This window comes from Gastrolobium bilobum, unplaced genomic scaffold (genome assembly GCF_033153095.1).
Source record: "Gastrolobium bilobum isolate Gb01-03AN ecotype WA unplaced genomic scaffold, APGP_CSIRO_Gbil_v1 utg8959, whole genome shotgun sequence".
NCBI classification, from domain to species: Eukaryota; Viridiplantae; Streptophyta; class Magnoliopsida; order Fabales; family Fabaceae; genus Gastrolobium; species Gastrolobium bilobum.
The window spans coordinates 475,124-494,613 of NW_026899316.1; the positions used below are offsets into that span (position 1 = coordinate 475,124).

At 33.7% G+C, this 19,490-nt stretch overlaps 1 protein-coding gene across 2 annotated transcripts; it reads left to right on the forward strand.

Annotated features, from left to right (window-relative positions):
• The first annotated feature begins 9,198 nt into the window (after nt 1-9,198).
• LOC133289477 (pre-mRNA-processing factor 39-1) lies at nt 9,199-19,120 on the forward strand. 2 transcript variants are annotated; one of them, XM_061487406.1, is made up of 15 exons: nt 9,199-9,457; nt 9,761-10,254; nt 11,103-11,209; nt 11,765-11,994; nt 12,112-12,165; nt 12,614-12,781; nt 12,907-13,270; nt 13,768-13,911; nt 15,058-15,210; nt 15,304-15,420; nt 15,775-15,855; nt 15,985-16,140; nt 17,245-17,541; nt 18,168-18,281; nt 18,755-19,120. In XM_061487406.1, exons 2-15 carry the CDS (start codon nt 9,798-9,800, stop codon nt 18,851-18,853), a joined length of 2,541 nt encoding a protein of 846 aa, XP_061343390.1. In that variant the 5' UTR covers nt 9,199-9,457; nt 9,761-9,797; the 3' UTR covers nt 18,854-19,120. The 2 variants fall into 2 exon arrangements, with proteins under 2 accessions (XP_061343390.1, XP_061343391.1); XM_061487407.1 differs by lacking the exon at nt 12,112-12,165 and having other exon boundaries at nt 9,201-9,457; nt 18,755-19,119.
• Nucleotides 19,121-19,490: the final 370 nt, after the last annotated feature.

Consider the following 19,490-nt stretch of genomic DNA (forward strand, 5'->3'; position numbering starts at 1 on the left):
ATATAAAATATAGAATTACATATAATTACTGGGTCATGCGGTTGAACCAGTGATCCAGTACCTCGACCGGGTCAATGACCGAACAGATTTTAATAACATTGCTGCTCAGAGACACGAAATAAAATTTCCTAAAATTTATTCTACGAATTAATGTTGGCTGCCCTTTTTTTTTGGTGAGTTGTTGGTTGCCCATTTTATTTGCTTGCATCACAACTTTTTTCCTTGTTTTTTTTTTTGGAGAATAACAAAAAAAAAATTATCCATAACTATTATAAGAAATTTATATTTACTGTGTACTTTTAACTGAATATTTCATATTTCTCCTTTAATAACTCTTTTTTATTTTTGGTATAACATAGGGCCTAAGCCCACCAAAGAAAAGAAATCAAACAAATAAAAAAAACAACAACTACTGAACAACTAACGTACGAGGTCTGCCTATAGCAGCAAGGTCAACTAGGAACAACAGTTGAATTCCTCTTTGCTGACGAAATAATCTAAATTCTCATTGTTATCAAAGATGAAATATGTAATCCAATCGGCACAGACGTTTTCTTCTCTGGAAGTGTGATGAAATCTGACAATCCGACCTCTCTGCATCAAAGCTCGTATGCGAGCAATCAAATGACGATCACGAGCTACTGCACCTAAAGAGGTGAGTATAGTGACCCCACTAGAAGAGTCACTTTCCAAAATCACATTCCTAAACCCATAATTCCAAGCCAGTTACAGTCCTCGGAAGACACCCCAGAGTTCAGCCCTGAAATAACTACAAACACCTAACCTGTAAGCAAAACCAGTAATCCAGTTCCCTTGAGCATCCCTAACCACCCCACCACAAGAAGCTTGTCCTGGATTGCCACGAGAAGCTCCGTCAATGTTAACTTTAATGAAACCCTCCATTGGAAACTGCCAAGCAATATCAACAGTCACAAATATTTGTTCTGATTGCGTACCAGTCGAGGCTTGCAAAGATTCATGCACTTCTTTAAGAAAATTACAAATCTAAAGCTCCCTATGACTCAACAGAGTAACCAAAGCACCGTGGATAGTTCCATTCCTCCATTGCCATAACTTCCAACAAGTAATAAAAAAAGTAGATAAGCAGAAATCATGCACTAAAGTTCCCCTCCCATCACTAATGAAATTATGAAGCCACATTTCAAAATTATGATCAAAGAAAATTCCCCAAAACTCCTCAGTAAGTAAACTGCACCACAAAAATTTCGCATGACGACAGTGCCTTAAATTGTGAATTACATATTGGACAAGAGTCATTACCACCATTCCATTGAGCTATGCAATTCATCGTAAGAAGTCTGCCATGAACTACCTTCCATATAAAAACTTAAATTTTTGTGGTCCTTTTCATGCCCACATATTCTTTCAAACATTACAATTTCCAACTCTCAAACCCCTCAGTTTACTGAGACGATTATAAATGTTTTTTACGGAAACAACATGATGCCCCAATAAGTCCCACGCCAAAATGTCAGTATCATCAACGCTGGAAGGGGCCAAAGTGTTCCTAAACTTTTCAATTACATAATTAGGAAACCAACGATTCAATTCTTCATAATCCCAGTCACCTGAAATAGTTATCCAATCAGAAACAGTCTTGTTCATATCCATGACCTGTTCATTGTTATTGAGATCCTCTAATAAGGATTTTCCATGAAATAACCATTTATCTCTCCAAAAATTAATCTTCTCACCATTATCCAATTTTCAATAGATCTGAACCTCCATTTTCTTCCACACCATACTCAAGTTTTTCCACAAATTTGAATCACCATTCCTAGATATGAAAGGACCACCACGACGCCTATCAGTCTCGAATTTTGCATGTAACACCTGAGCCCATAGATGGTTAGGAGAAGAATGGTACTCCCAAGCCCTTTTAGCAATGAAAACATCATTCATCAACTCTAAACTTTTCAACTCTAAACCACCACACGTCTTTGGCTGAAGAATGACCTCCCAACTGATACTATGATGCCTACTATGATTCTCCTTATCCCCCAAACAAAAGAACATTGTATTTTCTCCAACTCTAAGCATATACCCCTAGGAATTTTACAGCTCTGCATCTGGAAAAAGAGGAATAGTCTCCATGAACGATTGTGTAAGAGACACGCCCAGCCCGTGAAAGACATTGTTGATGCCAAAAGCTTAGCTTACCTCTAACTTTCTCACCAGTATTCTCATAAAGATCTCTAGTAACTCTTCCTTGTTGTATCATGGACCCCAGATATCTTCCCATATTCTTTACACGCCTGAAGTCACTACAATTGGTTATGCTCATAACCAACTCTTCACTAGTGTTCTTGGAGAAAAATATTGTAGTTTTTTTTACACTAAGCTTTTGACCAAAAATTTCTTCAAATAAATTGAGACATTGCATCAACACATCTATTTAATCCATAATCGCCTCCATAAAAATCATAAGATCGTCTGCAAAGGTGAGAAATCTGAGGACCTCCTTTACCTGCACAAATAGGCTTCCAAATATGACCCCTAACAACAGTGCTAATAATACGTGACAATTTTTCCATTGCAATAACAAATAAATAAGGAGATAAGGGATCCCCTTGTCCGATCCCTCTTGAGGGAATAAATTCATCTGATTTGCTACCATTCCACAAAATATTAATCTTAGGGGACTGCACACAACTCATAATCATATTAATCAAATGATTAGGAAAAACAATTTCATCCAGATTACGTTTCAGAAAATTCCAACTGAGCTTATCATATGCCTTTATAAGATCAATTTTTATAGCCACGACAGGGCTCCTGCCTCGCATCTTATGTATGGAGTGGATTAATTCCTACACAAAGATTATGTTATCTTGAATTTTTCTATTGGGAACGAAACTAACTTGGAAAAGAGAAATAATTTTCTCCATTATAAGATTCATTCGCTGCACAAAATATCTTAATCATTAAAGAAATAAGGGAAAAGTTCAAAAAAATCCATGTGATATTGTTGTGAATCACTTACATCCCTGTGTGTTTTTAATCACTTAATCCCTTGTATTTTTTTTTCATTCACACCCCTCTTTAATATTGTTAGAAAATTAACTAAGTATACCTATTCTACCATTCTTAGAATAAGAAAATAAAGTGATAAAAAAATAAGACCAAATATTATGAAAACTTATAACACTTAATAAAAGACTAAAATAAAGAAATAGCAAAAAAAATAATCAAATGTGTTATGCGTCTAAATAAAATAAATAAACGTATAAAAATTCGAATAAGAAAAAAATTAAAGAAAAAATAAGATCAAATATATTAAAGATCAAAACAGTGACAGAAAAGACTAAAATTAAAAAATTTAAATGAAGAAAATATTGAAGACAAAAATATAGAAGAAAATTTAAGATAAAAAATAAATAGAACAGAAAGAAATCACAGCTATGAATTTCTAATATATATGCTTTGGTTTTTTTTATTTTTTTGTCCTTGGTCTGTTTATTCTTTTTATTTAGATATTTTTGTTTTGTTTTTTATGAAAATATTTAGTATATGGGGTGGCGTAAAGCTAAAAAAAAATTCGCAGAGAAAATCAGAATAAAATAGATCAAAGAGTGAAAAATAAAAATAAAAAAGGACTAAACATATCTAAATAAAATAGAGCAAGGAAAAAAAAGGATAAAAAACTAAGTACATTGGAAATTCATAAGTGATTTTTATTTTATTTTATTTTCATCTTAATTTTTTCTTCTAGTTTTTTGTTTTTGGTATATTTTTTTAGTTTTGGTCTTTTCTGTCACTGTTGTGATTTTTAAGATATTTGATTTTATTTTTTCGTTCTTATTCTATTTTCTTTTTTTATATATTTGTTTCCTTTTTTATTTTAACACATTTTTTTTTCTTTTTTCTTTTATTAAGTGTTCTAAGTCTTTGTAGCATTTAATCTTATTTGTTTTATCATTTTATTTTCTTCTCCTAAGAAGGGTAAAATATATATACTTATCTATTTTTCTAATAGTGTTAAGAATTAGTGTGATTGGAAAAAATCATAGAAGATTAAGGGATTAAAAAAACATAAAAATATAAGTGATTCAAAGCAATGTCACGAGAGAGTTTTTGAACTTTTCCCAAGAAATAATTATATGCTAGTTAATTATTAACCATAACTTAATTTACCCCGTAAAATAAATATAAAAATATAGATTTACGTAACCTCATTAGTCATTGCCTATAAATCTGATAGTGGAGAGTAAGGGTGCTAGGCTCTGTTTATATGAGCTTTTAAAAAAAAACTTTTTTATGAGTTATTTTTTAGAATAACTTTTTTTGAAAGTTAAAATTATTTTGTGTTTGGATGCAATATTTAAAAAGTACTTTTAAGTAAAAATATATTTTGAATGTTAAAATAAAAAAGCACTTCTAAAGAATAAAATTATATTGTGCCCTTAAAAAAATCTCCCCTTTCCTGTCACCCTCTATCCCTAATTTTTCTTTCCTACTCTTCAAAACACCGCCCCGCCGGCAGTCCCCTGCTAGCGCCTTTCCGATCCACGGTCGCCGTCATCGCCTCCAGCACCTCTCGCACGTCCGCCCCTATCTCTCCGCTCGCCGCTGCTGAAAATACTGTACAAATCGAAATTATTCACACAAACTGCACAATAAAATGTTTCAATTCAACCAACAAACAAAACATATCAGGGTTCAAAATGCCGTATCACCTTCAACATGGCTTTTCAATTCCGTTACATTTTCTCTCCTCTCTTACCCAACCTTTCACTTCATCACTCCACGAAGTCCACATGCCAGAGGACATAATGGCATTGAATAGAAGTTTCAGATTCTTCCTTCCATTTTGTTCCAATCAGTGTTTTTAGGAAAGCAAGTAAAAAACGCTCACCAAAGATTCCACTCTTCTCTGTTTTATGCACAAATAAAAGAAAGAGAAAAAAACAATAGCAGCAAGGAAGGGAAGAGAAAGGCGATGAAGGAAATGAAAAAAATGAAAAATGAATGGAAGAAAAGAGAGAGAATACCGAGAAAAAAATGGAGCGGTGATGAAGGAATGAAAAGTTGGGAGAAGAAAAAAAATAAAGTTGAAAGAGAGGAAGAAGAATGTTGCGACTGAGATGGATGTCGAAGGAATTGGATAAAACTGGAAGTAGAATTTTTGAATTACTTTTTAGCTTTTGCTTCTTTCGTTAAAATTTTTAACTTGTCAAAAAAGTTAATTTTTGACTTTTTGACTGACTTTTGCTTTTACTAAAATTCAAATCCAAATAAGTTTAAAATTTTCAAAAACACTTTTTTTTATAAAAAAAGTAGCTCCTGGGGGGCGGGCCAGAAGCCCATCCAAATACACTCTTAATGGGCTGAGGCGAGTCGAACTTTGGTCTGAAAAGGTCAAGCCTGTATTTAAATGTGTTAGCCTTATCAAACATGTTACCTGTTATGAATATAATTCTCGGCCTGACCTGACTTATTTACAAAAAATAAAAGCATAGTTTAGTCTGTTTAAGAAAAATAAGATAACAAAAATTATCCAAATAGAATATACAATCAATAACACTAGTAATTCCATAAATATTCATAAATTTAATGTATATCCAAACAATATAATATAGAACAAAATAATTCAAAAAATCTGTTTAATCAATAAAATGAGGTGAAATAGATTGAAGAGAGAGAGACAGCTATTACAAATAGTATAAAAAATATAAAATAAAAATAAAAAGTAATATACTAGACCAACTTGAAAGGTTTTAAAGCTGAACTTTTGAATTCGAACATGAGACTTTTTTATTAAACGAACTTTAATACAATTTCAAATTTGTTTCCAACAAATCAATTTTAGATATGTATCCTAGGCCTTTACGACTCGAATCAAAAGAAGTCTCGTTCATTTACCCCCTCTAATGAACAGTGCCGATAATGGGAGCAGGACTAGTTATTGTGTGTCAAAGTATGAACGCATCTTTGAATTTATATTTGATACAACAATAATATTTAGATTCGAACCTATAAATTAATACAGATCACCAAAATCTCTAAGGAAGATACTAGAAACGTTTGCATCATCTATAGGTGATGATTTGTCGCATATATGGAGACCCAACTCTAGGCCATGGGTAAACAATCCAAGGCAATCAGCAACCCTAGTACTTTCCTTAAAATTATACAAACTCGAACCTGCTATCCTTTAATCAACATCAGAGTTGCCACAATCTTAATTGGCAAATTGCGGTGGCATCACAAGAACCTTGAGATATATCATCCCAAAAGCTAGCTCAAAGGGTGGGAGTATCCAAGGCCTTATAAACTCCACATTAGTTGCACATACAACCAATGTGAGACTATATATCTCAATACGCCCCCTCACACGAGAGCCCATTGGGCTTGAAGAGTGGACAATGCAACAGGCCCAGCCTACCTGTACTAAGAAATGCCACAAGAGAAAGTGGGGGACGGCGAGGCTCTGATACCATGTAAAGAACCTTGGGATACACCACCCCAAAAGCTAGCTCAAAGGGTGAGAGTGTCCAAGGCCTTATTAACTCCACATTAGTTGCACATACAACCAATGTGGGACTATATATCTCAACAACTATTCACCAACTTTTTTACCTAGATGTCACGCGAACAGTGTTATTTCCTAATATGCCACGGGAGCAAGTTCGTTACCCTGTGTAGCGAACTCGGTTTGATGAGGTGTCACATTTTTAATGGATAACAAGTATCAAATTTTTTAAAAAAAAAAAAAAAAAAATTGAAGGTCGCCTACCATGTAGGCAAACTTGGTTAAAATCAAGTTAGTGTCCACTAGATACGTGACACGTCAGCAAACTGAGTTCGCTACACCGGGTAGCGAACTTGCCCCATGGCAGATTGAGAAATAACACTGTTCGCGTGATATTTAGGTAAAAAAGTTGATAAACAGTGATATTTTAGTCACTGTTCCGCAAATTGCACGGTACACAGTAAGTCAACCTCAATGCAAGACATAGGAATAGTGGTAGAGATAAGGAGAGTTATGGAGGGCAATCGTCACCTCAATCTCATATAAATATTAAAGAAAATATAATATAACATAAGTTTCTTCCCTTCGAATTCAGTCTTTCGATTTCCGATCTTATTATTACTCATATATAAAGAGAACTTTGATGATGCTTCGAATTTGTTTACATATTGACCCCGTCTCCTTTTAGATTATTTTTTTGGCTTCACCATTGAAAAGGAATAATTTGGCTACATGTTTACTGTTTTTTTTTTCTTATGTATTTTTCTTTCTTATTTATCTTTATTTTTACTTAATTTTTTTATTTTTAATTATTTATTACTTTTTTTTTAATTTATAGTATCATTTATATTTTTAATTTCTTTTTATCTTTTTTTTTTCCATCAATTTTTTTGTATTTTTTATTTAGGTTCAAAATTAATTCTTAGAACCAAATCTGAACTGATTCAAAACCAATTTTGAGCTGAACTCAATTGTTTCAGAAAAACAAACCAATTCAATTCTCTAAATTGAATTATTTTTTTCAGTTCAATTTAGTTTTGCAACAAAAAAAAGCCAAACCGAACTGCACACTTTAAGAGCATGTTTGGATGAACTTTTTTTTATTTAAAAGTTACTTTTTAAAAAAAAAAAACACTTATCGAAAAAAGTCTGTTTGGATGTCTGCTTTTAAAAAAAGCAGAAGTTATAAAAAAAGCAAAAATCTACTTTTTTCAGAAGTTATAAATTTTAGCTTTTAAAAAAAGCAGAAGTCAAAAGCCAAATATTTTTTTTTTTAAAATCAAATATTTAAAAAAAAATCTAAATAGTTATAACTAAGTACTTTTAAAATAAGAAAGTAATAAAATGACTTTTTTAAAAGTCAATAGAAACGCACCCTAAGTAGATTTAAATGTTTTACCAACATGTTTACCAAAAAAAAAAAGAGTTTTATTAGTATCATGTTATATAACCCAATAACACTTTCCTACACACACAATTAAGAGTGGGGTCCACATGTTTTTTTTCTGTTACATCATTCCACTTTCTCTCTCTTTTTTATTGTGATTTGTGAGAGTAGAAAAATTTTCTTATATCCTACAACATTATACTTATAAAACCCAAAAAAAAAATGTTTTACCAACATATCCTATCTTTTCATATCTATCTAACCGCCAAACGAGCCCTTCATGTTAAGCAAAGTAATTGAATTACAACATTCAAATCCCGCTTGTTCATTATGTTTTATGTGCGTGGGTGCAGTGAAATTAACAACATCTCAAGTCAATTGAAGAATTCAAGTTTTTTCCTTGCATGTTATGTTATTAATTTTCAGGTGAAATATTTTTGTTCATGAAATACTAGCTTAATTATGGCTGTAACTCATAAATTTTCATCTCGGATCTCTAAATTACATGTTTGCATTATTAATTCATTTTATTTTTTTAAAGAATTTCACTTGAAAAACTATCTTTTGATTATTAATTACGTTGAAAACAAAATAGATTGTACACATGTTTTTTGGCCAAAAGTTTATTATGTTTAATACATTTTATAATAAATTTATCTAAACATGGAATATGGTAAAAGTATTAGTAATAGACATCTACATCTATCATTACAAAATGGGAACTAGAAAATACACCAACAAACGTATAATTAATGGAAAAAGTACAACTTTATGTTATTTTTAATGAAACTATGTCATTTTGTTATTTTTTTTTATAAAATTTGGAAGAAAAAAAAAGTGGAGCAAAAAGAATATAAAAGTACACCAAAACGATATAATTTTATTAAAAATAACATAATTTTATGTCATTAAAATATTAAAATGACAAACACTTTTTCTATTACGGAAAAAGTATAAAAGAATGTAAGAACACACCAAAACGATGTAAATTTATTAAAAATGACATAACTTTGTGTCATTTAAGATAACAAACACTTTTTTCATAATTAATACTAAAAGTTAAATTATACTATTTGCAAATTGCAACATACATCAACTTATTAAAAATAACAATTTTATCTAAAAAGGGTAAAAAAAAAAAAGAGCTTGGGCTGACCAAACAAAATTCTGAAGAGCCCAACATGTTAAGTCAGCTTCATGTATATGCTGTTATCAAACACCACTGTCCACAGCCACGAATCTAGGAACTGTGAAGCCACTTGCTGCGGCCATTAGGTTAATAAACTAAAAGCCCATTGTTGACACTGAACAACGAATCTGAACACGTAACTAACGGTTCAGATCGAAGCATTATCCATCAACGACGGCATAAGATCTATCAGGAGCATCAAGTGCCATGGACACGCCAACACCCACTGCAGCGGTTGTATAAAAACAGCACCTCACGTTTGGTGCCCTAATTCTCAAATTCCAATTCTCGATTTACCACCAAAAATTGTCACTAGAAGAAAGCAGAAGCAGAGTTTCATTTTCGTTAACTCTCTTCTCTGCAACGTAGCTGTTTATCTTCCCTTCAGGTACTCGGAATGCCCCCTCCATTCTTGATTAGGGTTTAGAATCTGAAACCCTAGGGATTTTAGTTTATTTGAAAACATTTGTGAATGTGTTTTTAATGGTTATTTGTTTATTTCCAAATGCTGTTATCTCATTATGTCCGCATTAGATTCTCTGTTGCTGTTGATATTGCATTTCGAATTCTTGTTACTGTTATTTGATACTGTGATCTTCGTGCGCTCCTTGCGCACGGGAATTTACTTTTCAATTAATGTTTCACGTTGAACGGCTTCTAAAATTGGTTAATCTTTATTGTGTTTTTTCAGATTTTTCGGGTGAAGGTAAAAGCCTTTTGTTTTAAGTATGGGAGATAGCGAAACTGTAGTTGCTGAAACATCTATGGCTGAGACTTATGCTTCGGCTGGATATGCTGACACTGTCTCAAATCCTGTTCCCGAGGCTGGTGATACTGTTCCTCAGTCCGCTGAAGAAGCTGCTATGGGCAATTCAACTTACGGATTTGGTTATTCTAATGTTGGTGATGGGAATGCATACGCTGGGGATCCTAATTCTGTCCTACAAGAAGCCCAATTCAATGCAACAGATGATTCCAAGCAAGCTGTTGGAGTGACTGATGCTAATGTGGCCTCTAGTGGGATTGGAAACACAGCTACAGAGTCTGCTCTAGTTTCTGACTACAATTCATCTGTAAATGGCGGCGTTGTTGGTGAAGTGGCTAATGAAGCAGGCCTCGAAAACGGGAATGCATTGGAGAATATTGATGGGTCAGCTGATGAGAAGCAGCTTGCGGATGGCTATGGTATGATTTTTTCTCTTACCTATAAAAGTTGTGAATAAAGTTATCCTTGCCTTGACTATTATTTTAATTTTGTACAAAAAACTTCAGAATTCAATATTGAGGCTAGGTATAGAACTTGTAGGTGTATAATCAAGATCAAGACCTTAGGATTAAGTGGTTTATTAACTAGAAAATATTTGATGCAGCCCTTGCAGCTATTTCCCTTTTTGTTGATATTTGATAATTAGTATTGTGTTATGATCTTCCAAAGCAAGTTGCATATCAATGTTGATAATTAACACACCATATATACATATAAGAGAAAAATAAGAGATTTTTAATCTTCAATGAGATCAAGCTTTATTTTTCATACACTGGAGGTGGAGTTTAAGGCTGTAAATAAGTGGTCTAGTTTACATTTGACCAAGTTTAAACTCATAAATTGATTTTGATGTCAATCTTTGATTTGATGAATAGTTTTTTGTGTGTATAAATTAAGTTTTTACATCATCATAAACATCAACACCACCTTTATCCCAAACTAGTTGGGGTCTTAAAAATTGATTTCATTTTGATGGTTGTCTAGTGCAAGAAGATTTATGACTTCAGCTTTGTAATTTGGGGGTGTGTCTTAAGTCACTTCTACAACTATTTTTTCCTTAGTTATTAACTTATTGATAGAAATAAAAATTGGTACTGAAACTTTTCTGTTCAAGGATGTCTTTCATCTTACTTATCCTGTGCTTAATATATGCGGGTCTGCATTCCATAGTTCTTATTTTGTTGTGCTTCCGAAATTTTTCACTAACATGATGCTATTGAACCAAAATATAATTTTACCCTATTCATTTGTTTGCACTGTTAAGCAGCTGCCTTGTCTGCTGAAGAAGATCGACTATGGAATATTGTAAGAGCTAATTCTTTAGATTTTACTGCTTGGACCACCTTGATTGAAGAGACAGAGAAGGTGGCAGAGGTATTTGACCTAAATTTTGAGACTTGAATTACATATTGGGAACTGTTAGTTTTCACATATTTCAGTTTTGGCATTGACTGGAAGCTTTTGACTTGTGAATTTTAATGGTATTGTCAACTTCAGAGTTATATGATGCAATGTCTTGTTTGCATATGTCACTTGTGCTGTACTTATCATTGCATATAAGGGATGGGATTACTTTTATTTTTGTTGGGGTAAATTTGAGTGGATGGATTGTTACTGTTGTGTATCTAGTTCCTCTGGTTATTAGGAAATAAATTTTTTTTCAATTTGTTTTTATGGTTCAAGTTGGCTTCAGCCAAATGCATGTGATGTTTTCCTTTTTGAAAATTCTGAGGTATTTTTGTTACTCCTATTACTCCTCAACTATTTTTGTTACTCCCTTCTTTTGTCTACCTCATTATGTGGATGTTTGATATTCTTGCAATTTTATTTTCATTTGATGACTTAATTTTATGTATTTTATCCTTTGGTACCCATATTTTGTGTTCTGATACTCACTAAGTTCATTCTTTTATGATTTATCCATTCAAGGACAACATTTTGAAGATTCGAAGAGTTTATGATGCTTTTCTAGCAGAATTTCCTTTGTGTTATGGTTATTGGAAGAAATATGCTGATCATGAGGCGCGTCTTGGCTCTGTTGATAAAGTTGTTGAAGTGTATGAGCGCGCTGTTCAAGGGGTTACATATTCGGTGGACATGTGGTTGCATTATTGCATTTTTGCTATAAGCACGTATGGAGATCCAGACACAGTTCGTAGGTAATGGATGCTTAGTTATTTGTTTCAACTTTTTTTTTTTGGCGTTGGGAGATTTTTCTGATTTTCCATTCACTAGGCTCAGATGTTTCTCGCCTGCTCTTTCTAACCTAATTTCAGAATGCGTGCAACAGTGATATCTCCCTTATATGGCGGAAAAGCTTTGATGGGATTGCATATCAGAATGTTTTCCATTCTGATGTTTAAATCCTTGGTTTTGAGTCCGCTATATGTGGTAGTTGTTTGAAATTTTAGTGTCATTTTTCCCAATATACCTTTCCATTTGATTTCAAAGCCCATAGTTCTGTAGTTTTTTTTCCTGTTGGAACGGTAGCTGTCTTTATCTTTGACACTCTGAGGTGCATCAATTTGCAAATTGCTGCTGGGAAGATCTCGTCTGGTTAATGGCTAAGATGGCCTCTATGACTGCTCCATTTCTCGGACATAGTATGATTTTTTGCAGGAAGGTAAATGCAGCGTTTGGATGTCTTATATGATGTTACGAGTGATTTGTTTGTTCCCCTTGAACACTAGTGCTGCTGTCTCCCATATATGGATGTGCATCAGTAAGTAGATGCTTCAAGTCAAATATGAACAAGAACTGCACTTTCACATGTTTCAGGCTTTTTGAACGAGGATTAGCTTATGTTGGAGCAGATTATCTTTCTTTTCCTCTTTGGGATAAATATATTGAATATGAGTACGTGCAGCAAGACTGGGCCCGCCTTGCCTTGATCTACACCAGAATATTAGAGAATCCAAACCAGCAGTTGGATCGGTATTTCAGCAGGTGATTTCTTGTTTTAATAGTATTACTCCTCCGCCATTAATTTTGAAAAAAAGTAGTTACTGTTCTTGGTTTTTTCTTTTTCATATTTGGGTAATATTACTTCTGTGGTGTAAATGGTATTGCAGCTTCAAGGAGTTAGCTGGAAATCGACCTTTGTCAGAATTACGGACTGCTGATGAAGCTGCTGCAGTGGCAGATGTTGTTTCAGAGGCTACTGGTCTTGCTATTGAGGGAGAGGTTCGTCCTGATGGTGCAGAGAATTCTCCTAAACCTGTAAGTGCTGGCTTAACAGAAGCAGAAGAGTTGGAGAAGTATATCGCCATTAGAGAAGAGATGTATAAGAAAGCTAAAGAGTTCGATTCTAAGATCATTGGTTTTGAAACAGCTATCAGGAGGCCCTACTTTCATGTACGTCCCCTCAATGTTGGAGAGCTTGAAAATTGGCACAATTATTTGGACTTTATAGAAAAAGAGGGTGACTTAAGCAAGGTAACTGAGCTGGTTTCTTATGTGTGAATTCTATTCCTAGATTTTCTTGTTAAAGACTGACTTACAGTAAGTAATATCTGCTGTATATATGTTTTATTGGCTAATCCGTTGGATGAAGCAACTTTTTAATCGGGAAATTGAACTGAGACTAAAGCATGGGTCTTCAAATTGGTTTCTTGAGGCTAAGTACTTCAAACCCTAATTTGTCAATGGACATTCTAGGTTCGTCATGTGTTTGTAAAAAGTTTATTCTTTTTAAAGTGCGAATGTTATGCATGCAGGTATCTTATAATCTTCCTAATCATCTGTCTCAGGCAAGGAGGGTCCCTCCTTTCATATTTGAGGGGCCTCTCTGTCCCCCTAAGGAGTATTTCTTAATGCTTTGTATTTTCCTTTTATGCTTTATATTATTGATTTTTGCTTATGTATATATCATCAGGGACAATTTTTCTGACATTCTCTTTTATTTCTTTTTCTTTTTGTTGTGTGTAATTTAGATTGTCAAGTTGTATGAGAGATGTGTCATTGCATGTGCCAATTATCCTGAGTACTGGATACGCTATGTTTTGTGTATGGAAGCCAGTGGAAGCATGGATCTTGCAAATAATGTTCTTGCCCGGGCAACCCAAGTCTTTGTCAAGGTAATTTCTTCTAAATATCACAGCTTTGGGTCTGGGAATCACTAGCTGCGTTTAATCTTATGATCATCCCTTCAGTTTTTAAGCTTTGATGTGGAGAGCAATATATCTAATCTAATGGACTCCAGCACCTAGCCACTTGTTCATGTTGGTTTTTCATAAGTTCAATGGTTGGCTCTGACTGGGCTAATAGTTCATGAAACTTGTGTAATGATACATTGAAATATGTGTATGTTATTCAAACAAAAGTTGGTTATTGTTGATGCTTCAGAATATGGGCTTTCAGTGATGCCCTATATATTCATCTGCTTCTTGTGCTTTCTGACAAAGAAATAGATGGTAGCTGTATCCTTTTAGAAAAAGGAGCTATATGTCTGGTCGTCCTTTTTTTTTTTGGCTTGTGACTTCTGGGACCAGTTATCACTTCTAACATTTCTCAAAATATTGACAATTTTTTTTAGGTGACCGTTAATGGAAAAATGGTATTTTAAAGCTCTAAACTGGACTTTTATCTCTCTTCTATATGTGACAAATGATTTCTCTAAAGATGCTTTGTTGGCCGTTTGTATGTAATTAAAAGTTTACTTGTCCATTATTTATTTTCCCCTTGAGAGCCTTAATGAGCTGATAAACATGAATTTTATGTATATAGCTTTGTCAAACACCGATTCAATTCTCCTTTAGTTAGAAATGGTTTTGTATTTCTAACTCGCATCCCTCACTAGAATCCTTTACGCTTGAAGCATGGATAATCTGTAGGGCCATTTTATCTTATGTTTAAATTCAACTTAATTCTGAAGAATTGGGGTGGTAATGTTCATATTCCTGACCACCTGGTTATGGAGGCTTTGATCAATTTTCCTAAAAGCTTAACCTGTTTGGTCATATGTGGATGCCCAAGAGTTTCTTAATATCTCTAAAAAGTATTTTCTTGCTTGTCTGTGTGGGATATACATGTCTTCCATTTATAGGTTTTTTCTCTTGATTTAGAAAATGCAATATTCTAGTAGTACTTTTTTTTTTCATAAGAATAATTAGCATGTTGTCAAATTGTGCAGATTACAATCACAATTCAATTTTCTTGTCCCAGAGAGAATTCCCTTGAATTTTCTCCTATTTAATCATTTTGTTTTGCTTGTTATAATTCAGAGACAACCTGAGATACATCTTTTTTGTGCTCGGGTCAAGGAGCAGACCGGAGATATAGCTGGTGCAAGAGCTGCGTATCAACTTGTGCATACTGAGATTTCTCCTGGTCTTCTTGAAGCAATTATCAGGCATGCCAATATGGAATACCGACTGGTATGTTGACTGACGAAAGAGTGTTTAGATTACAGCTTTTGGACCAATTTCAGCTTAAATTGTTTACAGCTTTTCCATTCCTTGATATTACAGGGAAAGTTGGAGGATGCCTTCTCTTTGTATGAACAAGCCATTGCAATTGAGAAAGGAAAAGAACATTCGCAAACATTGCCGATGTTGTTTGCTCAGTATTCTCGATTTGTTTATTTGGTAGGTTCAAATATTCTCTTGACTTTTGTTCTTATTTAAAGCTGATCTTTGGTTGGTTGTGCATTTTCATTTCACCTCAGGATGTATTTTTCTTTTTTTTAAATTTAAATTTCTTCCCTCAGGTTTAGATGGTGAATACTGATAACCCCATTAATTAAAGTTAGCTACTTTTTTTGTTAACATGTCTGCAGTCAGAATGATTCTTTGAAAAGAATAACAACTTCAAATTTAAGATAACCATTTTTTTTTATTTCTTTTAACTGTTTCTATTTTACCCCTCTGTTTGCGTAGCTTGATACTGTGGAAATCATCTTGTCTTGTTCTTGAAATCCTTCTGTCACATTTTGTCATTAGGCTTCTGGGAATGCAGAAAAGGCGAGACAGATTCTAGTTGAGGGGCTTGAGAATGTTCTGTTGTCAAAGCCACTGCTTGAGGTCTGTCCTAACTTTCTCTTTCCATGGGGCTCTGAATTCACTTATATTATGCAGTTGGGGATTCTTCTCTTCATATTTCCAAGTGTTCTTCATATCTAATGATATTCTTTGGTTCCATGTTACGTGCAGGCTTTATTGCATTTTGAGGCTATTCAACCCCTGCCAAAGCAAGTTGATATTGACTATCTGGAATCAGTGGTTGTCAAATTCATAATGCCCAACCCAGAGAGCCATGGTGTAGCGAGTGCAACCGAGCGTGAGGAACTTTCTAGCATTTTTCTGGAGGTAAATCCTTATGAGAAGGACATTCTAGAATTTGTTACAAATGAGTTTCCTTGAGGAAAAATGTGTGTGTATAGAGAGAGATAGATAGATCGATATAAAATTGTTCCATTGAAAAAGACTTCATTCTAAATGGTTTTACTGAATAATTGGTTATTGAGAGTCCAGTGGGGTTGATTGATCCAGGTAAATGACTACACTCGATGGGATAAGGCTTTGTTGTTAGAGTAATGCTAGGGACATTCACTTTGAAAAATACACTTTACATCACTTCTCATTAGACCAATTTCTAACTTTTTTAATCAACAACCTACCTATGGTTAACTAATTGGTTTGTAGTAGGTGTTATGAGCTAATGGACTGTTAAATTGTTAAGTTAAAATTTGGTTATAAATAAGTTGGATGTTTGGTTAATGGATGTGATGTGAGGTGATGTGTGGAAGTGTGTAAACTCATTCTTGTTATTGTAGAAACGACAACTTTTTTTCTTCCTCATTCCATACTTTTTGAGGTGTTAGTGGCTTCAATATATTGGATGTAAATGAGCTCAAGTACGTGTTTTGTTTTAATTTGGTATATTGACCTAGTTTGACTAAGATTCTGAAGTTATTGAGCATTTTAAGCTGTGCGTGGATCATTTACATGTTGGGTTATAATAAGCCAAGAATTTGGAAGTTCAGATAAGGCTGGAAACAGAACAAGATTTGATATGGAAAATAATGATTAAAATGGAAGGTGAAAATTGTTCATAGGGAAAATGTAGGAGTGACTGGAGAGTTTAGCATCGAGGATACATCTCACTTCCCTTCATTTAACCTTTGTCTCTATAAACAGTGTTGCAATGCTGATTGATTTATAATACTGCAGTCAAATGCCATTGGTGGTATGATATGTATTCATTAATTCAATACATTTTCTACTGTGTGGTCCTACTATTTGATTTTTTTTTTATACATTTTTTTTTTCAGTCTTTTGTATGTCTTAATTGTTAATAGAATTGTGTTTCTGTTTCTTGAAAGACCTGCCTTCTCTGTTTTTCTTTTACCTTTTGAATTATAAGTTAGTAGTATTATTGGTTTCTTATGAACTTTCTGTTGATTTTTCCAGTTTCTAAATCTCTTTGGAGATGTTCAATCCATCAAGAGGGGTGAGGATAGGCATGCCAAACTGTTCTTGCCACATAGGAGCATGTCAGAGTTGAAAAAACGTCATGCAGAGGATCTCTTAGCTTCAGATAAAACGAAAGTGCCAAGAACTTATTCTGTTCCATCACCTGCCCAATCTCTGATAGGTGCATATCCAAGTGCACAAAACCAGTGGACTAATTATGGAGGACAACCTCAAGCTTGGCCACCGGTGACTCAAGCACAAGGACAACAATGGGCTGCTGGTTACACCCAACAGGTAGATTATCTTTTCATCGTATTTTCTAGTATGCTGCTTGAATTGGTTTTGTCTATGTGATCTGGGAGAAATTGTTTGTAAGTTAGTTAGTCTGTCAAATGCAATGTTAACTGCTTCTGTTGCTATACTTATTGATTAAAAACTGTGCAATATTAACCCCTTCTGTTGTCATACTTATTGATTAGAAATGGACGAGGGCACAAGACAGATTCATAAAGCCACATCATTAGGAAGGAGCATATTAGCATAGTTGAATTAGTATTTGTGCCTCTGAAATCATATTAATCCCTTTAATTTATATATGCCTTGTACCCGTATAAAACTGCTTGATGCATGTTTATCTACATGAAAATCATGTCATGAATAGGCACTTTATGTTATGCTTGACAGGTTTCTAGTATTGAAATGTCATACCTGTAAACTAGAATTAACATTTGTTGTGTGTCAAACATGGGTTATTGTGCTTCCTATTATCTTGTATAATGTGCGCATTTATTTGGATGTTATTTTTAATTAATTATTTAATGGTTCTTTAACAGAACCTCTTCAATTGTCTTTTGGTCAATTGTGTTATCATTCTATACACTTTTTTAGCTGCTTGATGAGGTCTCTTTGATTTGTTGCAGGCTTCTTATGGGGCGTATGCTGGATATGGGGTAAACTACGCAAACTCACAATTGCCTGCCGCAGTTCCACAAAATACTGCATACGGAGCCTATCCTCCTGCATATCCTGTTCAGGTACAAAGCAGTTTCAGCTCTTTAGTTTTGGTGATTATTTAGCCCTTGATATGTTCTTTGATTAGTAGTTACAATTCTTTTCTGTTGTCTCTCCATTATTCTTTTTTAAGAATTGAATATTCGTTTATGGTAGTGTTTATTGTAAATTTTGTTGTATTGAAGAAGGGAAAGTGGGAAAGAAATGGGAACATTCGAGTTCCTGAGGGGAAAAAAATATGTAATTGTGTTATTGTTGTAGCCTCAAGTTCTTTATATTTAGGGGCAAACCTGTGGGCACCTTGCGTGTCTGCCCTTCCATTTGTGGATTGAGTTGTGTTGGATTAGTTTTACTGCACGTAAACTTAACTTTCAGTATTATTTCTCATTTGATATCTGACTTCTCCAACTTTTGTGGTTGTCTCATTTCTATACATTTTACTAAACCATGGCATTATGAATTGTATTTAGTGTTGATTCTTTTGTATGAATTTCAGCCGGCAGTTCCTCAACAAAATTATGCACAACAACCTGCTGCAGTTCCTGCACAACAACCTGCTGCAGTTCCTCAGGCCTATTACGGGAGTTACTATTGAGCTGACAAAATGAGATGCCTACTGTTTTCGCTGCCTGTAATTTTTTCTTTCTTTCTCAATATTATAGGTAATTTGATATTAGGGAATTTGGAGCATAGATGTAGTGTAAACTTGAGTATACACTTAAGGTAGAAAATCATTTTGTCTGAGTTGCAATTGTATGTTAGTTAAATTTGGTTCTTAAAATTTTTTTATTCAGTATTTTTCTTTTCACTGGTCAGTGCTTGTTCTTTTCATTATGCGGAACCTATTCAATAACAATTTCTTCGATCTAATAGAAATGATGAAAATCTTGACAGCTGGATACTGTTTTTTTTTTTTTTTAATTTTGTTCAGATGTTTAAAAATTTTTAAAGTTAAATTTTAAAGTGTAGATAAAATTTATAGAAGATTTTGGTTGATCACATAATGTCATTTTTTTTCTCCCTTCCCAGTTATTTTTTCCCCTTCACGTAAAATCAGTTCTCATGATTGTCACAATTTTTATACGAGGAATGTCACTCTTAATTCATGTCCTTCGTTTGGTTGGAAGAAAAGTTTTGCAATAATATTAGGGTGTCAGTATAGCTTTTCAAAATTACTTCGCATATTCAAAAGGAGTACGTATTTTTTGAATTTTTGGGTTAACTATTTAAAT

Coding starts and splice junctions, on each gene's coding strand:
- LOC133289477 (XM_061487406.1), top strand. CDS start 9,798: ATGGGAGATAGCGAAACTGTAGTTGCTGAAACATCTATGGCTGAGACT. Junction 11,995..12,111: donor GATCCAGACACAGTTCGTAG/GTAATGGATGCT, acceptor ACCTAATTTCAG/AATGCGTGCAACAGTGATAT. Junction 17,542..18,167: donor CTGCTGGTTACACCCAACAG/GTAGATTATCTT, acceptor GATTTGTTGCAG/GCTTCTTATGGGGCGTATGC.